At 36.8% G+C, this 27,835-nt stretch overlaps 1 protein-coding gene across 1 annotated transcript in view; it reads right to left on the reverse strand.

The window, feature by feature from the left end:
- LOC149083485 (glycogen debranching enzyme-like) overlaps positions 1-27,835 on the reverse strand; it is a 116,768-nt gene that overhangs the window by 16,195 nt on the left and 72,738 nt on the right. Inside the window, exons 19-24 of the mRNA XM_089234006.1 lie at positions 25,472-25,650; positions 23,579-23,681; positions 11,473-11,698; positions 10,271-10,382; positions 7,861-7,996; positions 7,506-7,618 (exon numbers count right to left, since the gene is read on the reverse strand). Of these exons, the coding sequence (XP_089090132.1) occupies positions 7,506-7,618; positions 7,861-7,996; positions 10,271-10,382; positions 11,473-11,698; positions 23,579-23,681; positions 25,472-25,650 (869 nt within the window). The remainder of the gene's footprint in view (positions 1-7,505; positions 7,619-7,860; positions 7,997-10,270; positions 10,383-11,472; positions 11,699-23,578; positions 23,682-25,471; positions 25,651-27,835) is intronic.

Below are 27,835 nucleotides of genomic sequence, written 5' to 3' on the forward strand. Positions count from 1 at the left end.
GACACATACAACATCAGCATCTATGCCATGGGGAGAGCGGAACGCATAGGGACCCCGCAGCTACATGTAAACAACGTTGAACCCATTAATCCCTCCCCTCTGACAGAAATGAGTGCCATGAGAGCGGAGATAGCTTCTCTTAGCAAAAAAATTGACCGCTTGTCTAGAGAGAGAGAGAGAAACAAACTATACTAGACGGAGGTTCAGATCGCCTTATCGCCGTTTCACTCCCTTACATCAAACAATTGGCTTTTGCTATTACCATGCTAGATTCAGCAACAACGCCAATAGATGATAACAACTGTGCACTTTTCAAACGAACGAACAGGGAAACTAAACACGGGCGTCGACTATAATATATCGGCAACGTCAACACTGATGGCCGCGAAAACTTGTTGCCTTTGTGTGTTTGATAAAAGATCCCATTTGAGATTTTTAATTGATTCAGGATTTGACATTTCTCGCATTCCACTCACAACACATTTCACAAAAATAGTTCCAGATTCTTTTGAATTGTTTGCTGCCAATTACTCTAAGATACACACTTACGGCACCAAAGTTCTCAATGTTGACTTTGGATTAAGACGTTGTTTTGAGTGGAAGTTTCTCAATACAAGCGTACCAATACCGATCATAGGTGTGGATTTTCTTATCAACATTGGACTTTTAATTGATCTTAAACACCGCAGATTAATGAACAGTATCATGAAACTTTCACAAATTGGAGAAATTGAACTCTGAAAACTATTCCATTAAGGTAATTTCTGAAACTTCGGAATATCACAAAATCTTGGCAGAATTTCCTGAACTGACAAAAGTGTCCCACAAAAATGAATCCTGTTCAGCATAACACTGTACATTACATCGAAACCACCGGCCCGCCTATACATAGCAAACCTAAGTGATTAAATCCCAGGCTCTATGATGCTGTTAAGGAGGAATCCCAAGCTCTATGATACTGTTAAGGAGGAATTCCAATTTATGATGAATCAAGGAATATGTAGGCCTTCAAATCACCCTGGTCATCACCATTACATGTCGTGTCAAAAAGCTCAGGCAGTATTCGTCCAGTGGGTGACTACCGCAAACTCAATGCCTGCACGGTCCCAGACAGGTACCCCATTCCTCACATTCAGCACTTTTCAAATGCATTACACAGTAAAAGTTATTTTTCAAAACTTGACATTGTGTGGGCGTACTTTCACATTCCTGTTCATTCCGACGACATTCCAAAAACAGCTGTTTGCACACCTTTCGCTTATTTGAATTTCCTTACCTGAATACTGTCTTGCCCACTATATTACTCTGTTTCCGTAGCGTCCTCAAAGAAGATCTGAAAGCTACCGCCACGTAATTGGTATACGGCACTAGTCTCAGACTTCCTGGAGAAATATTCAATCCCACTCCGAGGGAAACATCAAAAGAACTTGTTGAGGCTATCAAAGAACATTTTTCAAAATTATGACCGCGACCAACATCTTGTCATGGACCACAAAGTATTTTTGTCCACCCTCATTAAAGGACTGCTCACACGTATTCATTCGGAAAGATGGAGTGCGGAAGCCGATCCGAGCTCCATATGACAGACCGTTTCAAGTGATCCAACGACGCAAAAAGACATTTGACATCGATGTTCGTGAAAATAAAAACAAACAGTTTCTCTGGACAGACTGAAACCCGCCTTCCTGGCTTTAGACGTGAACGATTCCAGTCCGTCATAAAAAGAATTACCTTGCCTACGCCTCCCACTCCTCAGATAAGAAAAAGACGTTCCGGACGAACTGTCCATTTCCTGGACCGTTTCGAACTGTAAGTTTGCTACTGGAGGGGGGGGGGGGGAGAGTGTGCAGCGCTCACCAAAGACTGTGGCCAACAGTCACCAAGTGAAGGAACGTGCGAGAGGATGTTTTGTGACTCAACAGTCCGGAGCATTATGCTGATTCTATAAGTTGTGTTGTCTATGATACATTAAAAGCAGATTGTTACAAGATCATAAAATATTGAGGAACACTTAAACCACTAGCAATTAATTGTCTTGTAACAGTAAAATGAGGTTTGGGTAATAAATAAATAAATATATATATTATGAAAAGGTGAAAGATGAGAAGTTATTGAAAAATTGTAAAAAGGATATTGTTTGTCATATAATAATATATATTTCTCTTTGATGCATACTATATATGTGTGTGTGTGTGTGTGTTTTACCTAATTAAAATAAATATTCAGCGTATGTTCTTGTGTCATTTATATCAAATTATCATGTTTGAATTAAGGAAAACATAACACACACCGTTGTTTTAGCAATATATATCAGCTGTTGATATATATATATATATATCAGATTCCATGCAGTTGTAGAGAAGTTTATATAGGTAGCACAAAAAGATCGGTATCTGCCAGATTATGTGAGCATAAACAAAATTGAAAACTGGACCAAGTTCACAAATCCGCTGCAGCAGAGCACTTTCTTTGAAAAATTATAATGATATTCTCTTCCAACTGTCACCCAGTGACAACAAATACTATACATGTGCTCTTAGGGAAGTGATTGAAACTCACAAACATAAATAATATAATAAAATCTTATACATAAATGTGAAACTATATATGGTTTGTTGTTTATACAAACCTAAAATTTTAGACCGATCGTCACACAATTTTGCATATATAGTCAAATCCTGTTTTAACGAATACCATTATAGCGAAAATTTCGTTGTAACGAACACTTCTAATCTCCCAAACAAGTTTACATAGGAACAATACTAGGTAACCTGGAATTCCTTTATAACGAAATTTTGTTTTTACGAAGTGATTCCTCTGGTCTCTTGGCATTTGTTATAATGGGATTCGACTGTACCAAACCGGACCGAGATTGAATATGATAGGTTACTTTAAAAGTTTGTCAGAGCAGGGCAAATGCCCAAAATTGGGCAAGAAACTGTCAAGCAACAATGGTTTCTCGGCCTAAACAATTACTTTTGTAATGTTTACTTTGGTTACCATGGTTCCCTAACAATGTGTTTCAGACATGTATATGCCTTTACAATGGTTTGTCACTTCTTTAATGCTGCCAGTATATATATATATATATATATACAGTTTATTTCTTTAGCCGTTGCGTTGGTCAAGTGGCTATAGTATAGCGATGAACTTGCATCACAAGGATCCGGGTTCGAACCCCACTAAATTTCTGCATTTCTACAGTAAAATCAGCAATTTTAACACTGATTTCTATGGGGATATTTTGCCTGTCCCTCAAAATGGTGCTGATGATTCTGACGTCTATTCAAAAAGCCTCATTACTGGGAGGATTGAAAAAGTGGCAAACCATTATAAAGGCATAAACTATTATAAATATACTGGCAGCATTAAAGTAACAAACCATTGTAAAGGCATATACACGTCTGAAACACATCGCTAGGGAACCACTGTAACTAAAGTAAATGTTCCGAAAGTGATTGTCTAGGCCCAAACTTGAACGATAGCCTACTTTAAAATTTCGTCAGAGCAGGGCAAGTGCCCCAAATGGGCAGAAAACTGTCGGGCAACAATGCTTTCTCGGCCTCAACAATCACTTTCCGAACGTTTACTTTGGTTAAAGTGGTTCCCTAGCAATGCGTTTAAGACGTGTTTTATGCCTTTACAATGGTTTGTAATTTCTTCAACGCTGTCAGTATATGTATAATGTTTATGCTTTTATAATGGTTTGCCACTTTATTCAATCCTCCCAGTAATGAGAGCTTTCTGAATAGACACCATCATCAGCATCACTTTGAGGGTAAGGCAAAGGATGATCTCCCCCCCCCCCCCCCCCCCCATAGAAATCAGTGTTAAAATTGCTGATTTTAATGTAGAAATGCGGAAATTTAGTGGGGTTTTTTTCTGTCACATCAATAATTTAAAAAATTGTATTAAATACTCGATTTTTGAAATATTGAGTTCGCTTAGAGATAGATATACAATTAAATATGAAGTAATTAGCCCCGGACCTACTTTCAAGCTGGATATTCATGCAATAACATTGATTTCAACTTTTTATTTATATCTTCTCAAGCATGAAAATTAATGTCTCTGCGAATTGTCTTTTGATATTCAACTGCATAAATTCATATAGTTTAGGTTGTTTTAAAATTAATTGTGGGCCCATAAAGAGCATCGAAGAAATTCCACAGCTTTAATTAAGCATTTTTGAAGCAGAAACAGGCGGAGATGAATAACTTGAAGTTCAAAGGGGGGAATCGAAATACCTAGCACTCTTTAAAAAAAGAAAAGAAAAATATTTTTTTTTTTATGTTTCTTTAAATCTAGATTTGTTTTTTTCATGAGTCGCGTAGGAAGTCGCCATATTGGTGAACTTGGACACGGTTTGCGATTCCCTCAAAGAAAGAGGGAGGTATCACGTGATCAAAAAAAGCCTCATTGAAAAAAACCCGGGCAATGCCGGGTATTATAGCTAGTTTTATATATATAGATGTGAAAGTATGTATGCTTGCTCTTTATACAAACCTACAATTTTATACCGATCATTGCCAAATTTTGCATATGTACCAAACAGGACTGGGATTGAACCATAGGCTACTTTAAAAGTTTGTCAGAGCTGGGCAAATGCCTGAAATGGGCAAAAACCCGTCGGGCAACAATGGTTCCTGGGCCTCAATAGTCACTTTCCGAATGTTTACATTGATTACCGTGGTTCCCTAACAATGTGTTTTAGACATGTATATGCCTTTACAATAGTTTTATTACAATATGCCTTTTTCAATGCTGCCAGTATATATATACAGCTTATTCCTTTAGCAGCTGTGGTGGTCAAATGGCCATAGCGATGGACTCGAATCGCGAGGACCCCAGTTTGAACCCCACTGTCGTGGTGGTGGGCTGGTGGCCAGCTGAAGTTGGTTTTCTGTGGTTCCCAAATTCGAGGCACTAATGTGACCTGATATCCCCGTTAAAAACTCTCGCTGCAAACAGCAACAGGCCTACAATGGTATACTATTCAATCACAAGTCTAGTTTAGTAGTGATTTATTCCTTTATAATGGTTTGTCGCTTTTTCAATACTCCCAGTAATTGAAGAAAACTCGGGCAGCAAAAGATACTATAGCTAGTATAATTATAAATACAAATCTCTCAAATCCAGACACTTTGGATGAAATGTTTTTTTTCAATCAAGGACTTTTAACGTGTTTTCGTCACCCTAACTTTGTTTTGGCTTTTTCTAATACATTGGTCATTTTCTTTTTTTTGTATCACTTATTGTTGGTGTCCACCGTGATTTTCAGGCTTCTGGGATGTGTCTTGCACGCTTTGGAAGGGATGTACAAATAGTACCTTTCATGGAAATGTATCATGGTACTTTTCAATGAAATCCGGACTCATGGGGACCCAGGTGATTACAGATTAGGGAATCTTCTGGATTATGGATCCACTTGTGTTTGTTTCCCAATTTTTCATATTTAAAGCAGTAATATACCTCTTTGGACACTTTGATTCATATTTTCCTTTAAAAATTATAGAGCAATGTATATGCATACAGTAACATAATTTTCATTTAAAACCATGATTTTTAATTTTCACACCATTATCAGTTATCCATAGGAAAAAATTATTTTTTTAAATCTTATTTCATACATTTTTTTGTAGACATTGCAAAAATTTTGGATCCACAAAAAATATTAAAAATATATATTTTTTGTTTCTGAGGATCCTAAATGACCGATTTTCTGCAACTATGTTCTCCATACAATTATTTGTACTGGCCTGCCACGTTCTAGTTTTTTTCAAAAGTTCAACTTTATTATGTTTACATAAAGTATCATCTTTCTCCATATGCAGCTTTTACCTGCCACATCGCTTGATGGTTTTAGCATGTTCAAAAATTCACTTGAATAATCACATAAAAAATAGAGCACTGGACAGGTTCTAAAACTTAAAGGTTTATTGTACAGCGCAGAGAAATGAAATAAGAAAAGATCTTTCAATCAAAGTTTGCCTTTTAATCAAGCTAAGCCCATGGCATAACAGCCAACTTTTGAGAATGGGAATTAGGGAGATTTTTGTGCGGATCAAAATTTAGTATGAAAACAAACATAAAAGGATTTTTTGAAAAACAAAGAAGGGACTTTTCATAAATTAAAATAAAATTGCAGGGATTTTTCTCCCTTTTGGCAAAACATTACATTGTTTGAGACATTGCCAATTAGCACAAAGACCCCAACCATCATAAAACACCAAGTTAAATTATCTGTCATTGTTACTCTTAAATCAAGTTGCATGGGGGAAAAAAAATTACCATCCAGCCCAAAAACAGGACATACACGTCATCACGCTGATTCAAATGCCAAGAGGCCAAACAAAGACGGATCATTAAGCAAATTTAATATTTTCTCTGCAAAATGACATTTCGTGATTGCCAACAATTTACGGGATCATTTTTTGGGGTAAAGAAACTGTCTATTTCTGGAAAAATTCTTCAGGAACCCCAAAGCAGAATGTTTTGCATTGTTCTGCAAAACGCCTTCAGCTGACTGAAAATATTCTGTGGTAAAAAGCCCTCAGGAACGCTCTGATGTCTGTATCGCATGGGGAGCTGGGCGTGTCTGGTAATAAAAATAAAAAATTCCCACAACACAGTGTTTTCTACACCAAAGCATTAATTTCCTAGAATTCTTACCAAAATTGCTCTGCCACATACATTGCAGTTTTTAGAATATTTTGCTTTGGGGCGATTAGAATCCCCCCCCCCCCCCACACCCCCCCAAAAACGGGCATTGAAATCCTGGAGATTTGGCAACCATGCCATGGTGACAACATTAGCAAAACAAATAATTCTTGTTCAGATGATCAATTCCATTAGAACATTGCAAGCCAAGCAGAGAAAAAGCATAACAAGCTTCTTTCCAGCCAGACATTGTGAGAAACTTATTTTTTGATAATGTTTGCCACTCATTCAAGCAAAATATAGAAAAGGAAAAACTTTCCAATACATTGGCTTAACCAGTCAGGTGGTTACAACAGCATTTTCCATCATGCCTATTTTTAATCAAATTATTTCAATTCCTGAAAACTAATTAGTAATTATTTCAATTGTAATAATTTGTTGTTGATGATTTTAAAAAACAGTAAAGAACATGAGGAAGTCAGTTTCAATGTATTCATAAAAAAATGTAATCATGAAAATTCATTTTATTAGCATCAAAATTTGAAAAAGTAAAAAAGAAAAGAAGATAAATATAGAATAAAGTAACTGGACAGCTGACTGGTTAATACCATGAAAGCTGTGAATTATTTCTTAAATGATGGCAGCAAAATTCTTGTTTGTTTCATCCTATACAACTTTTTTTTCAGATACACCTAATTTTGTTGAATATCCTTAAAAGTTTGTACACAAGTATAGTAGAGAGCGAGTCTGTAATTAACAGTCCACTGTACATATCTTTCATGTTTAACTACAAAACTTGGATAAAAAAAATTCACAAGTTGAAAATAAAGAATAAAAATTCTCACCAAATGTAAGACGTTCCACCATGCAGTATGGGTAATACCCTTCATTAAACATTTGAATGAGCCATAATAAGGTCGATTGACAAAGGCCAACTATTTCTATAGCTGATCCATCCCTGAGAACATAATAAGCATACATATATTTCAACGATGAAAAAAAAAAACAAAACAAACAGTGAAATCATATATACAATCAGTCGAACACAGTAACTGAATCCATTACACAGGAAGTAACAGCAACAAGAAAACTCAAATTCCACTTGCACTATTTCATGTCATCATATCACTGATTTGGGATATCGCGATATACACTTAGCAGAAAAAATATTGAAATTTCTAGGTTTTTAGAAAAACTAACCTGGGAGTGGCTGGACATCCTTTGTTCCCAGCCTTTTCAGAGCTCCCCATTTTGTCCATCCACGTGCCACAGTTATCTGCATTTCCTCCATATACAAACCCTGTCTGCAAGTCTACACCGATCTCGTTATTGAAACCTACAGATAAATCATTTTATAACTTTGAATTAAGTTATAGGCTTCATTCAGTCATAGGCATTTCATTCAAAGGCTTCAATTTACTAACCAAACATAATCCCATATCAGTCTATTCCCCAAACAAGCAATTTTATACATGCCAAGTCCCAGACTTGAAAAACTAGCAGTTTGTCATGTGGCGAAATATATTCGTGCCAAAAAATATATCAAAAAAAGAAAAAAAAAAGGAGGAAAAATGGGCATTTTGAGAGACTGCATAGGGTGACTCATTTGAATTCACCATGATTTACAGCAGCTTTATTTCTGGCCACTGTCTATTTTCGCAATAATCAGGGCTCCCACTCAGAAAATTAGAAAAAGTAGGATGTGGGAGGGTACCTCCCCTAGACAACATAATCATAGCATAATTTAAAAACATCCTAAAATTTTTTTTTTTTCATAGCACACTATTTCAGTATCCTGTATGATTGACTCAAACCAAAGCAAAATGACAGAAATGACTTGTTAACAAAAACATTTTTGGCCAATAGGGTACTGGCAACCACAGATAATTTTTTTCTGTCCTTTCACAATATATACATTTTTTTTGGAGTATTCCACAGTCCAGTCTTTCAACTCTCTTCAACAATGCACACAGCAATGTGTGAAGCCATGTAAGTTTTTTAAGAATGACACACTTTCAAGACCACTTCCAAGAGCACAATGCAAAATATGTAAATTACAAGGTTTGATATAAATAAGTCAAGGTAGACCAGATAGTTTTACTGCATTGTCCATCGCCCTTTTTAAAAAGGTTTGTTTAAATTTTAGCACTCAACACCAGGGTAATCGTTTTTGACAAATGAAGCACTTTCATTTCTAGCTCTTTGCTGAGCATTGTAAATATTGTTTATGCTTCTGCATGCCCTAAAAATACAGAAGACAATTGAATGTTATTGGGTATCATCAGAGTCACAAAACCTAGAATAGGTCTCTACCCAACTGCTTTGTTATGCAAACTGTTGTGTCACTTACACACAAAATGTGCAACATAATTTTAAATGATGAATGCTACTGCACAAGATCATGAAACACAGACAGTACATAATTATTTTTTTCAACCAGACAAGTTTTTAATCACTACTCTTTCTACTTGAACCCTGCAACTAAGCAAATGAAAAATCAATAAACCACCAAATGGTCCACGTACACACCCTCTCCCCAAAATAACTTTAAAAACAATACAATTTCTGCTTTGGCAGAATCATTAATTGTTATCTACTACATTTGTATTATTTGACATTATTATGATTCCCTCCTCAAAATCAATTAAATGAATTTTGTTGATAGGTTTTGGTAAAAAATAAGAAAAGTAGGACAAAAACTAGGAAGTAGGACATTGTACCACAAAGTAGGAAAAGTGAGAGCCTTGAATAATCCAACTTTGCCCATTTTTGGCATCCTATTTGAAAATGATAGACAATTTCGTTTCCTAAAATCTGAATTTCATGTATTTTTGTCAAGGGAAAAATGGTCAGCCTAGGATTGCAAGGACAGGTATTTTCTTCAGGGATTTTTCAATTTTGCAAAGCACAATTTAGAGATTTTCAGGGCCTTTTCTTAAAGTTGAAAGAATTTGGTATCGGACTGGATGATTTTAATAAAGCTATAAAATTAGTAGTATTGGCACCTATGCAATTTACTTTTGATGAACAGGCAGCACTGTAATTATATAACTGCTGAGAGAGAAGCAAACTGCACATTTATAAAAAGTGTATTGCATATATCTATATTGTAAATTGAAAGCAACAAATTCGACTAATTGAGTGATCAATTTTCTGAATTAAATGCAATTTAAACAATGAGAAAACAAGAAATTTAAGCTTTAAATCATCTGTGTATATACTTAGAACCGACTAAACATATGCATCAACGATCATTTTTCTCACACCACAGTCGTTTTCTACACACAAGGACCAAAATTCTTGTCTTCGAAAATTAATCTCACATTAAATATATACATGTACAACGAAGACTGACTTCCGAATGAGTATTAATGGGTTTCTGAGAAAGTAACCCAGTCACAAGTGGATGACAAACTGTAACTGGAGATCAGGCATTGAATTTAAATATACAAGATGGCTGTGCTTTCACAGCATTATATGAACAAAATTTGCTCATGATAACAGGCAAAACTTCAAGATAATCTTAACACAGCAACAAGGGTGGGGAGACTAGGCAAATTGACAAAATTAATATGCTCCAAGATGATGGTAGTAAAAATAACCTACACACCATTATCTTTCATCTGTTCATCTATTCTATGTCCTGCGTTCCTCTCACGAAACTTCATTCCATTAAAATGTTGTTGAATTGCTTCTTGGATGACATCGTACAATGGCTGATCCTAAAACATTAAAAAAAAATTGAAATAATGTTTTTATAATACAAACAATCAAAGAAAAGCTTGAGACTGTGTACCATCACAAAGATTCAGTGATCAAGTATAAAATGAAGAAATAACAGCCTCTTCAGAAGTAACACTGAAATCAAGAACTGCAATAGAAAGTAGAACATCACTGCACTTACTGATCAACACATGACCATGGAAAGTGAACTAAACTATCCACGAATCAGTACAAATACAAGGCCAAAATAGGCAAAATGCCCAACAAGGTGGCTGAGAAAAAATTGCCCATAACAAATATGGATGTCATATATTTCTCAAACGCAACAAATTTTTTTTGTGACCAAAGTCCATTAGCTAGCTGTCTTTTGCATATTTCAAGGTTTTTCCAGCTTTTCATTGTTGCAAAGCATGAGCTTCCAAAATATGAATGGGCATCCCTGTGCTTTAATTCCATAAAAAACACAACTCATCACTACATAGTTCTTGCACTTATGCTAAAAAACGTAGTGTTCTCACCTCTCTCTTACATCTTGAAAACACTTCGCTATTACTAAAATCTGTAGTAAAAGATCTGAATCCATCAGGATGTACAATTTCATTGTCTAAAGCAGTGTTTCTAGACCTACAATCTCTACAAGTAAAATATTTCAAAACAACTCGATGGTTCACCAAATTACAGTATATATAATTTGTTTATTTGAATATAATATCCATAGCATATTAGAATTTAAAAAAAAATCAGAATAAGTTTTAAATCTGCTTGTGGATCATATACCCTATCTTCATAGACTATAGGTTGAAAAATGCTAGTCTGCAGCACGTTCAACCAGTCTTTTTTAAATAGTAACACAAATTGTTAAGGAATATGTTATCATTGTGATACAGAAACACAGATGGGTGATTGCTAGATGGAAACCGTTAACATTCAATAAAAAAAAAGTCAAAAAATGTTCTGGTTCAAGAGAAAAGAACTCTCAAACTTTTTATATGTCTGAAAGTTTCTTTTAGAAATACCAGCAGATTTCCCGGGATAAGCCTCTGCCAGCTTATCCATTACACCAAAGAACATAATTGACAAACTACTAACATATTTCCCAGCTTCTTGAGGAGGAGAATCATCTGTCGGATAAAGTCTACTGACTTTGTCATTCAGTATAGCATGGCCATCTGGAACCATTTTCGTATAATCTTGTATACTTTGCAGCCACCACCACACAGAATCTCGACAATTGTATCTTGCATTGAGACCACGATCTAATAAATTAGGAATAAGGCCATGTCGAAGGCAACCTGCGAATGCAAGGATTATGTACCTAGAAGCATAAAGGGAATTAATTTAAAAAAAAAAATTTTTAAACTTTAAAGTTCAGTTGAATACAAAATGAATAAAATTCTACAAACAGAAAATAAAAACTTCGTTATGGAACAGAAATAACAAAACTAATGAAGACATTAAAAATTAATGAAGAGCAATGCCAAGAGTTCAAACAGCCACACATGGAACTCTAACAGATTTCTCAACCATATTGCAATAAACTTGATCACACAGATTTATATATTATATAGATTTAAATACTTCATTATATAAAGATGGAAAGTTGTAGATATATTTGTTTTAAAATCTGAACTAGAAAAAATACCAGCGCTGCCTGGGGTTTTCTCCATGTAAAGGAAGCATCGAGGAAGTTACAAACTATTGTAAAGTTTAAACATGTTTGAAACACATTGTTCAAAATCACTGCTACCAAAGTAAACATTCCAACTGAAAAACATAATTTGCATTCCTCTTTCAAAATATATTATGAAAATATATCAACATATAAAGATTAAAAACTTTATCTCTAACTACATGTTTGTGAGCTTTCCCAACTTGCAGAACCCCTGTTGTAAAACACTGTTATATAGTAGCTCATGTTGAAAGGTTCTGAATGATCATAGAGAATTAACAGCCAAGAAGAGTATAATTTTCAACCTAAAAAAATATGAGTTTGTGCACTTCATTTCAGATAGAAAAAACTAAGATTTTTTTATTTGAAAAAAATCACTATGGGGGTTACATAACATATTGGTTGCTAAGTGATTAGGAATTTCTGTAACAAACCTAGAGGTGTGATTAAATTTGTTAAAACAATTTTTTATAGTACTACCTAGGAGTAAATGGCATGTTTAGACTTTAGCCGAAAAGTTAAATTGTTGTATTATGGGATTACAGAAAACCTCCCATAATGGTCACTTCTGAACAACAGCCACATTTTCCTTGGAACAGAACACATCTCATTGGATTAACAATAAGGTTATCCTCAGAACAATGATTTTAGAATAAAAGCTACTTTTTGGAAATTCAAATGAAAGAAAAATGATATATTATATCGCTAAGAAAAATAACCCTCAAGATTTGCTTTGAAGGAGTTATTATTTTCTTGAGCCCTTTGAACATAAAAATAACTATGGGTTCTTTCCTACGTCAGTGGTCTCCAAAATGTGGTATGCGCACCCGGGTGGTTCCTCAAGTAGATGTTAATGGGTGCTCTAAACACATTTTAGAAAGAACACCACAGAAATTAGGGTTATAATTTGGCAAGTGGCTATGTCATACACAAGACAGTCCTTGTTTTCCATGCTGTTTGACCAAGTGAGCACTAATTGAAAATACTGCCATAGAACAAAAAAAATTATGATTGCATCAGAGGATGGATCTGATCTGAAGAATACCTGTCCCAGGATACAAGGATTATGGAACAGCTGTACGCATCTTTCTTCATGAAATTTTTGAATGGAAACAACAGAAAATCACAAATAAATTTCATAAAAAAATTCATGCATCTTCAATGCAAAATGTCATGTGCTACAAAACGGCTTATTCTAACTAATTATAGCAAGAGCTATAATTTTACAAGGAACCAAAAAATTTAATCTATGTTTCAGAAATACTGAACTCTTAACAACGGTAGCCTCTCATAACGGCCACACTTGCTTGGTCCCATTAGTGGTCGTTGTAAGGAGGTTTCACTGTATATTGAAATCAGGTGAAAATAAAATATATACATCCAATTTATCATTTACAGTGCATCCTTAGAATTTATTAACTGCTTGCAGTCATTGTCAGACACTGCCTGGCAGTCGAGTGGTTAGGGAACTAGCTTCTCACTGTACAGGTCTGGGTTTGAATCCCGGTTCGGGCATGGATGTTTACTAACAAATTCCCTGGACAAATCATGCTGATCCCTTGGGAATACGTGGGGATCACATTATAAAAAAAAACACTTGAATTAATTTTTGAAAAATAAGATTCCCAGACATTCAGTTGGTGTCCCCCCTTCAAGTGAGACAGGCGGAATATTTTTTATGCCAGTCTATTTTGAATATAAAGTTTTGGAGAACACAGTATTCTAACATGTATAAGGAATCCTTTTTCGCCAAAAATTGAGTCAAAAAAAATAGGAGGGGTTTCTTGCACATGGATAATATTATAGATATTTATCTAACTTTTTTCCAAATTGCAAACCAAAAAATCAAGGGGTTCCTTTATATATGCTGAACTAGAATAATCGTGAAGATTCTTTTTGTTTTAAATTAAAAAAATATATCTAATTTTGTTTATATTATGAAACATAATTCAGTTTTTATAACTTGAAGCATTAAAAAACATTTTTCAACATTAATTAGGGAATATTAACTTTTAATTAGGGAATATTCTCAGCATTATTTCTAGGTAATGGTGAGAGGTTCCAGTTAGTTCATTCAAATCTTTGTCAAGAAGGCTTTAGAAACCCAAAGGTAATAAAAAAACCCTTTAAAATGAGATAAAATTTTCGAAATAAATTCAGGGCAAAAAATAAAATCAAAATTGATGGACAAAGATAGATATTTTTATAATCATTCCCTTTCTCAGAAGATATACGACTGTTATTTTCTTCAATGGACAAACACTCAAATTCTGTACTCCTTATATGGTATTCCTCCCTCCCCCCCCCCAATTAGCCAGCATGCCGTAAAAATCTGGGGACATCAGCTTTTTGAAAATGTTGGAGTATGGCCCATTCCTGAAATGCCGGGAGAAGTGGGACTCACATGATGCATTCAAAAGACTGACAGACTTTTATTGAATACTGAATCTATATCTATTCTATAATATAAAATCACAAACAAACTCGAAAAGGGCCTGTTGCTAAGCAACCGAGTGACGGAAGTGGGTGAAATTTTTGAGTGACGGAAACTCTGTTACGGAAGTGGGTTCGATTGATATATCGATATTCACATTCATATATCGTACATTTTCATTTCCAGGGGCCCTTGATGGATCTCATTGTTTTCTTGCTGCTTTAACGTTGAAAAATTTCGATAGCGGAAGCAAAAGATATATCCAGTCTGGGGCCCCACCAAAAGTATGCGAATTGGTGTCCCGGGTAATTGGTTGGGGGGTCCTGGATTTTATTCGTTGGTAAAACGAATACAAATGAAAATTTTTCATGGCACTCGCTCCGGGGGATGACCGACAAGCTTCCAAGTGGGGGGCCCCATGTTTACAGGTTTCATTTTGGGTGCCCTGGATTTTATTTGTTGGTAAAACGAATACAAATGAAAATTTTTCATAGCACTCGCACCGGGGGATGACCGACAAGCTTCCAAGTCGGGGGCCCCATGTTTACAGGTTTCATTTTGGGGCCCTGGACGAATCTCATTCTTTTGTGTTGTAGAATTCGCAACAGCGGAACCCCGAGATAAAGCCAGTCTGGGGCCCCACCAAAAGTATGCGAATTGGTGTCCCGGGTAATTGGTTGGGGGCCCTGGATTTTATTCGTTCGTAAAACGAATACAAATGAAAATTTTTCATGGCACTCGCTCCGGGGGATGACCGACAAGCTTCCAAGTCGGGGGCCCCATGTTTACAGGTTTCATTTTGGGGACCCTGGATTTTATTCGTTGGTAAAACGAATACAAATGAAAATTTTTCATGGCACTCGCTCCGGGAAATGACCGACAAGCTTCCAAGTCGGGGGCCCCATGTTTACAGGTTTCATGTTGGGGCCCTGGACGAATCTCATTCTTTTCTGTTGTAGAATTCGCAACAGCGGAAGCCCGAGATAAAGCCAGTCTGGGGCCCCGCCAAAAGTATGCGAATTGGTGTCCCGGGTAATTGGTTGGGGGCCCTGGATTTTATTCGTTCGTAAAACGAATACAAATGAAAATTTTTCATGGCACTCGCTCCGGGGGATGACCGACAAGCTTCCAAGTCTGGGGCCCCATGTTTACAGGTTTCATTTTGGGGGCCCTGGATTTTATTCGTTGGTAAAGCGAATACAAATGAAAATTTTTCATGGCACTCGCTCCGGGGGATGACCGACAAGCTTCCAAGTCGGGGGCCCCATGTTTACAGGTTTCATTTTGGGGACCCTGGATTTTATTCGTTGGTAAAACGAATACAAATGAAAATTTTTCATGGCATTCGCTCCGGGGGATGACCGACAAGCTTCCAAGTCGGGGGCCCCATGTTTACAGGTTTCATGTTGGGGCCCTGGACGAATCTCATTCTTTTCTGTTGTAGAATTCGCAACAGCGGAAGCCCGAGATAAAGCCAGTCTGGGGCCCCGCCAAAATTATGCGAATTGGTGTCCCGGGTAATTGGTTGGGGGCCCTGGATTTTATTCGTTCGTAAAACGAATACAAATGAAAATTTTTCATGGCACTCGCTCCGGGGGATGACCGACAAGCTTCCAAGTCGGGGGCCCCATGTTTACAGGTTTCATTTTGGGGGCCCTGGATTTTATTCGTTGGTAAAGCGAATACAAATGAAAATTTTTCATGGCACTCGCTCCGGGGGATGACCGACAAGCTTCCAAGTCGGGGGCCCCATGTTTACAGGTTTCATTTTGGGTGCCCTGGATTTTATTTGTTGGTAAAACGAATACAAATGAAAATTTTTCATAGCACTCGCACCGGGGGATGACCGACAAGCTTCCAAGTCGGGGGCCCCATGTTTACAGGTTTCATTTTGGGTGCCCTGGATTTTATTTGTTGGTAAAACGAATACAAATGAAAATTTTTCATGGCACTCGCACCGGGGGATGACCGACAAGCTTCCAAGTCGGGGGCCCCATGTTTACAGGTTTCATTTTGGGTGCCCTGGATTTTATTTGTTGGTAAAACGAATACAAATGAAAATTTTTCATGGCACTCGCTCCGGGGGATGACCGACAAGCTTCCAAGTCGGGGCCCATGTTTACAGGTTTCATTTTGGGGGCCCTGGATGAATCTCATTCTTTTCTGTTGTAGAATTTGCAACAGCGGAACCCCGAGATAAAGCCAGTCTGGGGCCCCACCAAAAGTATGCGCATTGGTATCCCGGGTAATTGTTTGGGGGCCCTGGATTTTATTCGTTCGTAAAACGAATACAAATGAAAATTTTTCATGGCACTCGCACCGGGGGATGACCGACAAGCTTCCAAGTCGGGGGCCCCATGTTTACAGGTTTCATTTTGGGGCCCTGGACGAATCTCATTCTTTTCTGTTGTAGAATTCGCAACAGCGGAACCCCGAGATAAAGCCAGTCTGGGGCCCCACCAAAAGTATGCGAATTGGTGTCCCGGGTAATTGGTTGGGGGCCCTGGATTTTATTCGTTGGTAAAACGAATACAAATGGAAATTTTTCATGGCACTCGCTCCGGGAAATGACCGACAAGCTTCCAAGTCGGGGGCTTTATGTTTACAGGTTTCATTTTGGGGGCCCTGGATGAATCTCATTCTTTTCTGTTGTAGAATTTGCCACAGCCGAAACCCGAGATATAGCCAGTCTGGGGCCCCCACTAAAAATCTGCGTATTGTGTCCCCGCTACTGGATGTGGGGCCCTGGATTTTATTCGTTGTAAAATTGATAAAAATGAAAAATTCTCACAGGGGGGGTGTCCGACAAGCTTGCAGGTCAGGGCTTCATGGAAATGTTGGCAGGTTGTAATTCGGTGCCCCTGAATGTATCTCATTGATTTTTGTGGTTTAACATTGTAAAATTTGCAACACATCGGTAGCCCAAGATATATCCAGTGTGGGGCCCCACTGAAACTCAGCGAATTGAATCTGGGGACCCCCATGGGGAAGTTTTCTGGGGATACTTGATGAATCTCATTTGTTTTTTGTTGCTCTATTATTATTTTCATTAAAATTCGCTTCTTCAGTAGGCTGGTGCTTTCACACGTCCCTTTCCCCTTTTCCATAGCACGCTGATGAAGTGGGACGAAATAAACAAGATATGTCCGGGAGAGAAGTGGGGGGGGGGGGGGGGTTGGCCGCCAAAGGCGGCAGGGGGGCAGAGCCCCCCTAGTATATATATAAAATTGATTTTCTGTCTGTGTGTGTATGTATGTTCTCTATACAAATCTACAATTTTAGATCGATCGTCGCCAAATTTTGCATATATACCAAATGGGGCCCGACTTGAACGATAGCCTACTTTAAAATTTCGTCAGAGCCGGGCAAGTGCCCCAAATGGGCAGAAAACTGTCGGGCAACAATGCTTTCTCGGCCTCAACAATCACTTTCCGAACGTTTACTTTGGTTAAAGTGGTTCCCTAGCAATGCGTTTAAGACGTGTTTTATGCCTTTACAATGGTTTGTAATTTCTTCAACGCTGTCAGTATATGTATAATGTTTATGCTTTTATAATGGTTTGCCACTTTATTCAATCCTCCCAGTAATGAGAGCTTTCTGAATAGACACCATCATCAGCATCACTTTGAGGGTAAGGCAAAGGATGATCCCCCCCCCCATAGAAATCAGTGTTAAAATTGCCAATTTTAATGTAGAAATGCGGAAATTTAGTGGGGTTTTTTTTCTGTCACATCAATAATTTTAAAAATTGTATTAAATACTCGATTTTTGAAATATTGAGTTCGCTTAGAGATATACGAAGCGCAGGAGATTACATATGAAGTAATTAGCCAGACCTACTTTTGAGTTGGATATCCATGCAATAACATTGATTTCAACTTTTTATTTATATCTTCTCAAGCATGAAAATTAATGTCTCCGTATTGTCTTTTAATATTCAACTGCATAAATTCACATATAGTTTAGGTTGTTTTAAAATTAATTATGGGCCCGTAAAAAGTTCATCGAAAAAATTCCACAGCTTTAATTAAGCATTTTTTGAAGCAGAAACAGGCCGAGATAGATAACTTGAAGTTCAAAGGGGGGGAATCGAAATACCTAGCACCCTTTGAAAAAAGAAAAGAAAAATATTTTTTTTTGTTTCTTTAAATCTAGATTTGTTTCTTTCATGAGTCACGTAGGAAGTCACCATGGTGAACTTGGACACGGTTTGCATGCCCCTCAAAGAAAGAGAAGAGGGAGATATCAGGTGATCCAAAAAAGCCTAATTGAAAAAAACCCGGGCAACGCCGGGTATTATAGCTAGTTGATTACATATTATTGATTATGAGTCAACTAGACTGGCTCCCAAAATGCATCCATAGACATGTATTATTACGTATATGTCTGAACTCCACTCCAGATAGTTTTTGTTTGTAGTCTTAGTTGGTTCTTTGAAGAAGCCATTCAGATATAATAAAAATAAAAACAAAACTAATATCATTGCTTCTAGATCCCTCTACCCAGAGTTGATACTTACATTGCCTGTCATTATTATCTGTCCATTATGCAGTGAAGAACTAGCACTCATTTTTTTTTTTTTTTTTTTTTAATAACGCGATCCTCACGTATGATCCTCACATAACATTTTTATTTTCAAGTATGTGCAGTCAAAACTTCCAGCTAAGGGGACACTCATTTACCTCCAAGTAAGGAACAACTCTATTTAAAGGACGGAAATTCTGGTTTAATGGTGAAACTTCAGAGGTTTCATTGTATATCATGCATATGCCACAGTGAATGTGATAAATCCGTTATTATGTATACATCTTGGTAAGCTTGATAAATTTATCACTTTTACTGATGAATACCAATACGCATAATACTCCAGCCTCAAGGTCCGAAGTCTGATAGATAATGAAAAAAATAGTTTTGCTGGTGATTATGCATAATACCCAAGCATCATTGGAAAATTTGATTAATGCTTGAAATTTACCTCATTTATCTGTGTTTATGCATAATACCCTTTTGCAATTGACGCATTTGATAAGTATGAAAAAAATTCCAAATCAGTCTAGTAAATAATAAATGAGCAAAAAAAATCAGAATGAAATAATCTTTTTTATTTTCACTGTAGGAAATGTAATATATTTGCAGTTGTGGAAAGTAAGAACTAACTGGACACACAAGCTTTCAGACAACTGGATGTTTTGGGAAGATGCTTACTGTATATACTTGTGTAAAAGCCGACCCCCCCTTCAGGACCACCAAAACCGCAATAAATTGAAAACCCATGACTAAGCCGACCCTGAAAAATCCATGCATTTCAGAGAAAAAATATCTTATATTTTCATGCACTAGAAAATGATTCAAACTTTTTAATCCGTTCCTTTTAAGTCTCCAAGCTCATGGTAATCCATCAGATCATCATAGAGGGTGTGGCATCTTTGTTTTTATCTTCATTTGGGCTGTCATCGCCATTGTCACTTTCAAAGAGGATATCTTCAGTTCCGTCCAACACATTGCTGATGCACACTTTTTGAAGGATCGGATGATAATTCCGGTGGAAACAGAATTCCACGCCTCATGTACCCATTGGCACATTAAGCCAATGTCAGGTTTCTTCAAGGCACCACTTTTTTAGTAGTTTATCATCGGAACTCATCTATTCAATCCACAAATTCTTCAAATAGTCTTTGAGAGGCTTGCTGATGCTCACACCTAACGGCTGTACAATCAACATTAGCCACCACCAACTAATGATGTTTTTGATTTCTTTGCCTCTGTTTTCACATTGTTAGTTCTGTGGGGTTTGAACATATCCCATACCAATAATGCCGGTTTCTCGAACACTGCTACAAAAATGACTACTGATTGTGGGGTGGATATTTTCTCATCAAAAACTGACCTGAGTATAAGCCGACCCCCCCTCCCCTCCCGGGAACAAATTTTTCCACAAAAAAAACTCTGCTTATACACGAGTATACACGTATTTTGTGAGATGTTTATTTTAGGAAGGAAAAACTTATCTCTGCCTCTACAGGGAATTGAACCCGGGCATCTTGTTTGCTGGACAAGTGCTCTCGCCACTAAGCTAGAGGAGACATTCTTTTTCCTTGGAGCATATATAAGGGCTTAGTGGCGAGAGCACTCCTCCGGAAAACCAGGAGGCCTGGGTTCCATTCCTGATACAAGTAGAAATGAGTTTTTTTCCTTCCTAAAATCAACACCTAAAAAAATAAGCACTTTCACACAACATCCAGTTTTCTTGCATAAACAAGTGTAGAGCGACATGTCATACAACTGAAAATAGTTTGCAAAACAGAAAGAATCCTAAAATGCAACAAAAGACAAGGTTCAACACAGCTGTTCATTTGGTTTTTAGAGCCAAGATATTCAAGAGTTATTCAGAATCAGTGACTCATATTTTTTGACATGCTGGTCTACCTTACTGTTTCTGACCATTCTGGTTAATGCAGGGGAATACAGTACATCTTTGCAAGGTGTTCAATTCAGCCATGCTGGTTTCATTACTTTGCTTGAAAGTTTAAAAGTGTGTGTGCAACAAACTTTAACCATCCATTAATTTCAATTACTAATGGCTATCTGGTTCCTGCTAGTGTTGTATGTGTAAGGTACTAAAAGTTATCACTCTTACAACAATTTCAGAAACCCACTTCAGTTATACTCATTACATTCTTTTCCATCACCTGAGAGCACTTATATTTCCAGCAGACTTTATATAGCTTTCCAAAAAAGTAATTTTTTTTATACTTGGTCAGTTCTGAAAAAATTCCTTCTGATGTCGTATCTTATAAAAGTATCAAGCGTTGAATAATTCCGATTCATGCTCATCTTTGATTAATTTCACATCAAAGAAGATTTAGGATAAAAATATCTAACTAATAAATAGGTTTTACTCTGTCAGGGATTTTCTCTGCATTTATGAAATTAATTTCATACACTCACTTTTTGCCCTCTGCTAGTGAAAAAAAAATTTGTTGTGGATAAGTTCAACATTTTGTTTGTCTCACACATTCATTTTATGAAAAATATAAAGGGCTAATCACAGACCAGGCAATAAGGTTTAAGATCAATGTCAAACAATTCCGCTTCCATGAAATCTAATAATTTTGGCCAAAAAATAAGAAGTTTCTTAAAAACTTTTAATGCAAACATGCTAATCCTGAAATATGAACAATGTAACAAATACAAATACAATGCCACAACTGACAAAATGCCCAACGAGGTGGCCGATAAAAAGATGCCCATAAAAATATGGATGTCATATATTTCAAAAATACAGCAACCCAATTAAAAATGCAATTAACACAAATTATAAACAATATATACACATGATAAAATATTATACAACGCCCATAAAGAATACTTATGGTTGTCTTATTCTAAGTATGGACAGCTTCTCAATTTACCCAACATGTTTATCGTATTTCTTTTTAAACATGTCAATTGTGTTACAATTTAAAAACTCCGGGGATAAGCTATTCCATTTATTGACAACCCTATTAGAGAAAAATTCCCTGCGACACCATAACCTAACCTCGCATTGTCCCTTACCAATCGATACTGGTGTCCCCTTGTAAAAGCAGTCGATTGGCGGTGTACTAAAAGTTCATGGTCCATCCTATCCATCCCATTGAAAATTTTGAACACTTCGATCATATCTCCTTGACACCTGCGTTCATCCAATGTAAACATATTCAAAAAATGAAGTCTCTCTTCATAACTCAAGCCCTGTGTGCCAATAAGGACACACATAGCTCTTCGCTGCACCCTTTCAACCAAGTCTATGTCCCTCTGTAGGTATGGTCTCCAAAACCTTACAGCATACTCCAGTCCAGGACGAACTAAGCCTTGCAAAAGCGGAAGAATGACTTTAGGAGAACGCGAAGAGACCTTTTTGAAAATGAGACCAAGCATTCTATTCGCTTTTTTGACCACCGCTGAACAATGTTCAGAAAACTTAAGTCGCTCGTCAATGAGAATTCTCAAGTCGGTGACCCTAGTTGCATCCGGGATAGTGACACCATTCAACTCGTAAGAGAACCGTGGGTTGTTCGAACCAAAATGAGCGACCATGCACTTATCTACGCTAAACGTCATGCTCCATTCATTTGCCAATGCTGCAATCCTGTTTAAGTTGGTCTGGAGCAACTCCCTATCACTTTCATTCCCGATTACCCCCATTAGCTTCACATCATCTGCGAATTTTCTAGTAATCCCATCGATACCCTGATTGAGTTTGTCGATAAAAAGTGAAAAAAGTATGGGGCCAAGGACACTTCCCTGAGGAACTCCACTTGTGACGTCTGTCCAACCAGAGAATTCCTCGTTCACCATAACTTGTTGCGACCTATCTCTTAACCATGATTCTATCCAATTCAGCAAGTTTCCCCCTATTCCAATCTCGTGTAAACGCTTCAAGAGTTTGCCATGTTGGACCCGATCGAATGCCTTCTGGAAATCAAGGTAAACAACGTCGACATTTTTGCTCTTACCCAAAGCCTTAGTCACGTAATCATAGAAGCAAAGGAGGTTAGTTACACATGACTTCCCCTTCCTGAACCCATGCTGATTATCCGACAATACATTATTCTCGTCTATCCACTTCACAAACTGCCTTTTGATGATAATTTCCAAAATTTTCGAGAGGGAGCTCGTCAAACTCACTGGATGATAATTTGACACCACTTCTGTACTACCTTCTTAAATATCGGAACAACGTTAGCCAGTTTCTAATCTCTCGGGACGATACCCTCAGCAACACTACTCCTGCATATCTGTGCGACTGGCCCCAACAATTCATTAGCACCTTCCCTGAGAACCCTGGGATAGATATCATCTGGTCCTGGTGCTTTGCTTGCACATACATTTCTTAGAAGATTTCCTCCACGTCTTCTACTTGAAGTAACATAGGCAAATATGGGGGAGAGTGCGAAACCCCCCCCCCCCCCCAATTCTCCCAAAAAATTTATATTATTAGCATAGGGTGGAGGTGGAAAATCTGACCCCTTGTTCACTTTTCCCTCCATTTGAAGAGCCTGCATTTGCTTATGTAATGAAGATATACTAAGATAAAATAATTTTTTTACCTTGCTTCTTGTGACCTTCCTGTTATAAGAAGAAGACCCCTCAGAGAGATAAAAGTGTCTCTGCCCCAGTTTCTCATGTAACCAACACAGAAATGTGGCAAGCCTAATAAAACATGTATTTAAAAATTGAGTGTTAACATAAAGCAACAAACCAGAATCAGAGAAAACACACACATAGGCATTGAAAAAAAAAAAAGGAAACACTATGGAATTTCTCTAAGGACACCCTTTGTAGATTTTACTTTTGACCTTCACTGCTTTCATGAAAGGTACAGTCCATCTTAAAAATTCAGATACTATAGATTTTTAACTGCACCATGGATACTGATTCGAATTTCGATTTCATTTTCTTTTTATTGTGATACGAACGTGAACGTTTATTTGAAACGTTGGTCATCGTCAAGGAAAACTAGTTATAGATTTTTCAAATTAAAAAATTTGGAACTTTTGGATTTCTTTTTTTTTTTACAAATTTAAAAAAATTGAAAAATAGCTGTCTCAAAAGGTTAGACAAACTTCTGATCATATGAAAATTTTTATGATTATGCCTATATGTTGTTTCTGGAATGTGATAGTGAAAAAGTGAAAAGCTATTGGACCAGTTTCAATTCAAAGGAAAAAAATGCAGAAGTCATTGAACAGTTCATATGATGAGATTACTCGAGTACTTCACTTGAAAGAAAAAGGAAAGGCATTGCAACTGCTTCAAACCAGTCAAAATGCAGGGTTTATTGTGTATTGGCTTAATGCATATTTCAAAAGTCAAACCTACTTGTGATAGGCCATGTAGTATAAGTTTACGTAAAAATAGAATCACTCAAAAATTGGCATGAAAGTCAATGCAAAAATAACCTTGTGTGAAATCACAAAAAAGCTGCTGGAGTGAAAATTTCAAAACATACAGTTCAGAGAAAAATCATAAAAACTGGATATTTGATTCATAAAAGAATTTTCTGGAAATCCCCTCTCACAAGAAAGCATGATGGAAAGAAAGAATGGAATGGTCACGCAATATGTTATGGAGACAAATGGCTGTGTGTCATCTTTAGCAATAAGGAAAAAAAGAACTTGGATGGCCTTCTTACTGGTACAATGTTAGAAAGGAACCAAGAACTTTTTTTTAGCAGACAAAGGTGGAGCCTCAGTAATATGGACAGCATTTGCTTTCAATGTTCAGGCTTCCTTAACTTCTTTTAAGGATCATCAAAATTATGACATTTTTAGAAGAAAAACCTCAAGAACAATTTGCTACCGATTGAAGATTTAGATGAAGATTTCATCTAATATTTCATGAATTGAAAATGAAGATGGAGATTTAGACTAAATTAGACATTTCACCACAATAACGTGTCATATCAGAAACAAACAATTCCTTGATGGTGAAAATGTCTCTGCTTTAGATTGGCCAGCGATGAGTCCTAAGTTCAATGCCATCAAGAATGTATGGGGCATACTCACAAGAACTGTGTGCGCAAACAGTATTCGACGATTGATAACTTGAAGAGGTCTATCGAAAAAGCATGGTACAAAACTGATGTTGGAATACTGCAGAATAGAAAGAGATCTATGGAGAATCGTGTATTTAACATTATCAGAAGAAACGAAAAGTCTATCAACAATTAAAAGACTTTAATTTTTGTAAATTTGAATTTTTTCTTAACTTTTGCAGCCATTTTTTGTATTTTTGATATTATAAATGTTCCCATTAAAAGCTGCAAATTATACTCATCGTATAAAAAAAATGCATTATCTAAACTTTTGAGACACACACTACGAATTTCAACCAATGGACACAAATTGAACAAGAGTTATAAGCTAAGAAAAATTGAAAATGGTTTCTAAAGAATTTTTTTTTTTTCAATTTATAAATTCTGTTAAACAAAACAGACTGACCAGCAGACAAAGTAGTACAGCACTGGTAGAGATTTCCATCACTGCCCAATTTTGTTGGTGGCAGTGGAGGTTCTAATGATGGAGAAAGTTCTGGAAGAGGAGAACTCTTTACATATCCACCCAGAATTACAGATCCTAATGCCAATGCTTTTACAAATGTTGAACCTTCGTTGATAAAGCTGTAAGAAAGGAATACTCAAGATTTGTAACTACAAATACAATATATACAATGATAAAAAATTAACAGAAGTAACACATGTTATAGAAATTTGGGAAATAATTATCAAACAGGCTACACAATAACGTCCAAACAAAGATTCAATGTTTCACTTTAGTCAAAAAATCGAGACATGACATGAATGCCAAAACTTTGCAGAAAAACATTGCCAAGATCTCTTCCGCCCGGCTTTGTGACAGAACCAGAAGCACTCCAGTATATATTGAGTCAGAATTTTTTTTTAAAGTCTTTACTTTAACACATAGTTGTGACAATATACTTCCCAGACAACTGGGCACTGTACAAAGGTTTTTAACAGCAGGATGATGTAAAGATCAGTCAGCTGTTAAAAACCTTTGTATGGATAGTGGAGAGTGACATCATTATCGGATACTTCATTTACCAAAAAAAAAGTTCAGATGAGAAGAATTAAAGCTTTCAAGAGAGAAATGCGGTAGTAACACTTTTCCCCACCATATTTTACTTGAAAGCTTCATTTATTTCTTCATCCATTTTTCTTGACAGCTTTCTATAACCTACTTAGCCACCTGTCACAGTACCACTTCCAACCAATTTTCACCCATGACTCCCCCTGAAATATAATAAGGTTGCAAGGGCTCATATGGCCCTAGGTTTGGAACCACTGATCTAGAGCAAAAAACAGGTAGAGAGAACCATTTTACCTCTGAATTTTTCAAATCATATTGAGCAACTAACAACTAGTCAAGACAAATAAACTACCATCACTCACTATTTTCTCACGATTCCAGTAGAATGCTATGAAAACAAAGGATTCTAAGTTTTGCATTAGAAGGACATTACATATACAGGAACGGGATTGCTGTTGACTCTTTTTGGAGCAGTAAATTTAATGTTTTGGAGCAGCAATCTGAATTCGGAGCAGTGCGCAGAATCATTACCACCTTTGTGAAAAATGAAAAATTTTTGAACCGAGATAATCAGATTATTAAATTTCGAACATTTTAGCCAGTTATAGGGTTCCGGCATCAAAAATCAGTTTTATATGCTTGATTAAACTTACATCCACTTGTAGGGATGTAAAAATCAATCATAATCCAAGCTGGGTGTAAAAAGAAAGTTTGTAAATCAAACAAATAAGCATACATTAAAAAAAAAAAAACCTCATGACATTTTGTTCACTCTGTTTGTTGACTCATGACTGTTTTCCTCCAATTTCTTAAGAACACTACACATTTTTTCTTTCGGTGTTTTCAGACGAACTTGCCCACTTTCGATGTCTGTAAAGTTTTTTCTCTTTATCCCCCACTTCGATCAATTTTTCTGCAGTGTTCAGCATAGTTTTTGATGATAGCTGAATTTCCAACTCCCTTTCTTCTACTTTTCGTCTTTGATTCTCATCTGGTCGGGGAACTTGCTTATCAAAAGTTTTTTGGCGCCGAAGTCTGTCTTGGTACTTCTAATGAGAACTGCTTCTAATAAACAGCTTTCACAGAAGATTGGCATCAACATCAGTATCTTTAGCACTTTGAGAATGCTGTACATAAGGGGTCATTCAAGTATTATGTCAGCATTAAGTGGGGGGAGGGGTTTTGGATTTGCTGACTTTTGATGACAAGGGGGGAGTGGGGGGGGGGGGTTTGACGGTTGCTTAGGTCATCAACCACCCTTTTTAAAGATATGAAATATTCTAACCTGCTGACGAAATTTTGCTGACAACGGGGGGGGGGGGGGAGTGGGGGTCAGTGTTTTGCCGACTTTTGCTGACAAGGGGGAGGAGGGGGTCAAAAATGGCTAAAAATCTGCTTACGTAATACTTGAATGATCCCTAAGATTATTTGCCTAATGCTATTGATACTTTCAATTCAAAGACTTGATCTATGTTGCAGGAAATTTTTGTTCACAAAAATTCACCCTAAAGCCCCTCTCACAGTCCGCATTTCCATGGGAAAGACAAGACTTTGACGAGCACAAGCAAAATTTTGAACTTTGCACTTCCATCCAAGTTTTTCAGATCAAATATAGATTCCCAATACTTATCTAACCTTTGATAACTCCCCTGTCTATCTTCACACAGCAGAGAAATCCATTCATCTAAGAGAACAGGGGTATCTGAAGGACAAACAACTTGCGGTAGCTTTGAAACAATGTAAACTGAAGAGCCAAAA

Source organism: Pholcus phalangioides, unplaced genomic scaffold (assembly GCF_987345545.1).
Source record: "Pholcus phalangioides strain wild (caught in Gottingen) unplaced genomic scaffold, Ppha-v1.0 ptg000008l_1, whole genome shotgun sequence".
NCBI lineage: Eukaryota > Metazoa > Arthropoda > Arachnida > Araneae > Pholcidae > Pholcus > Pholcus phalangioides.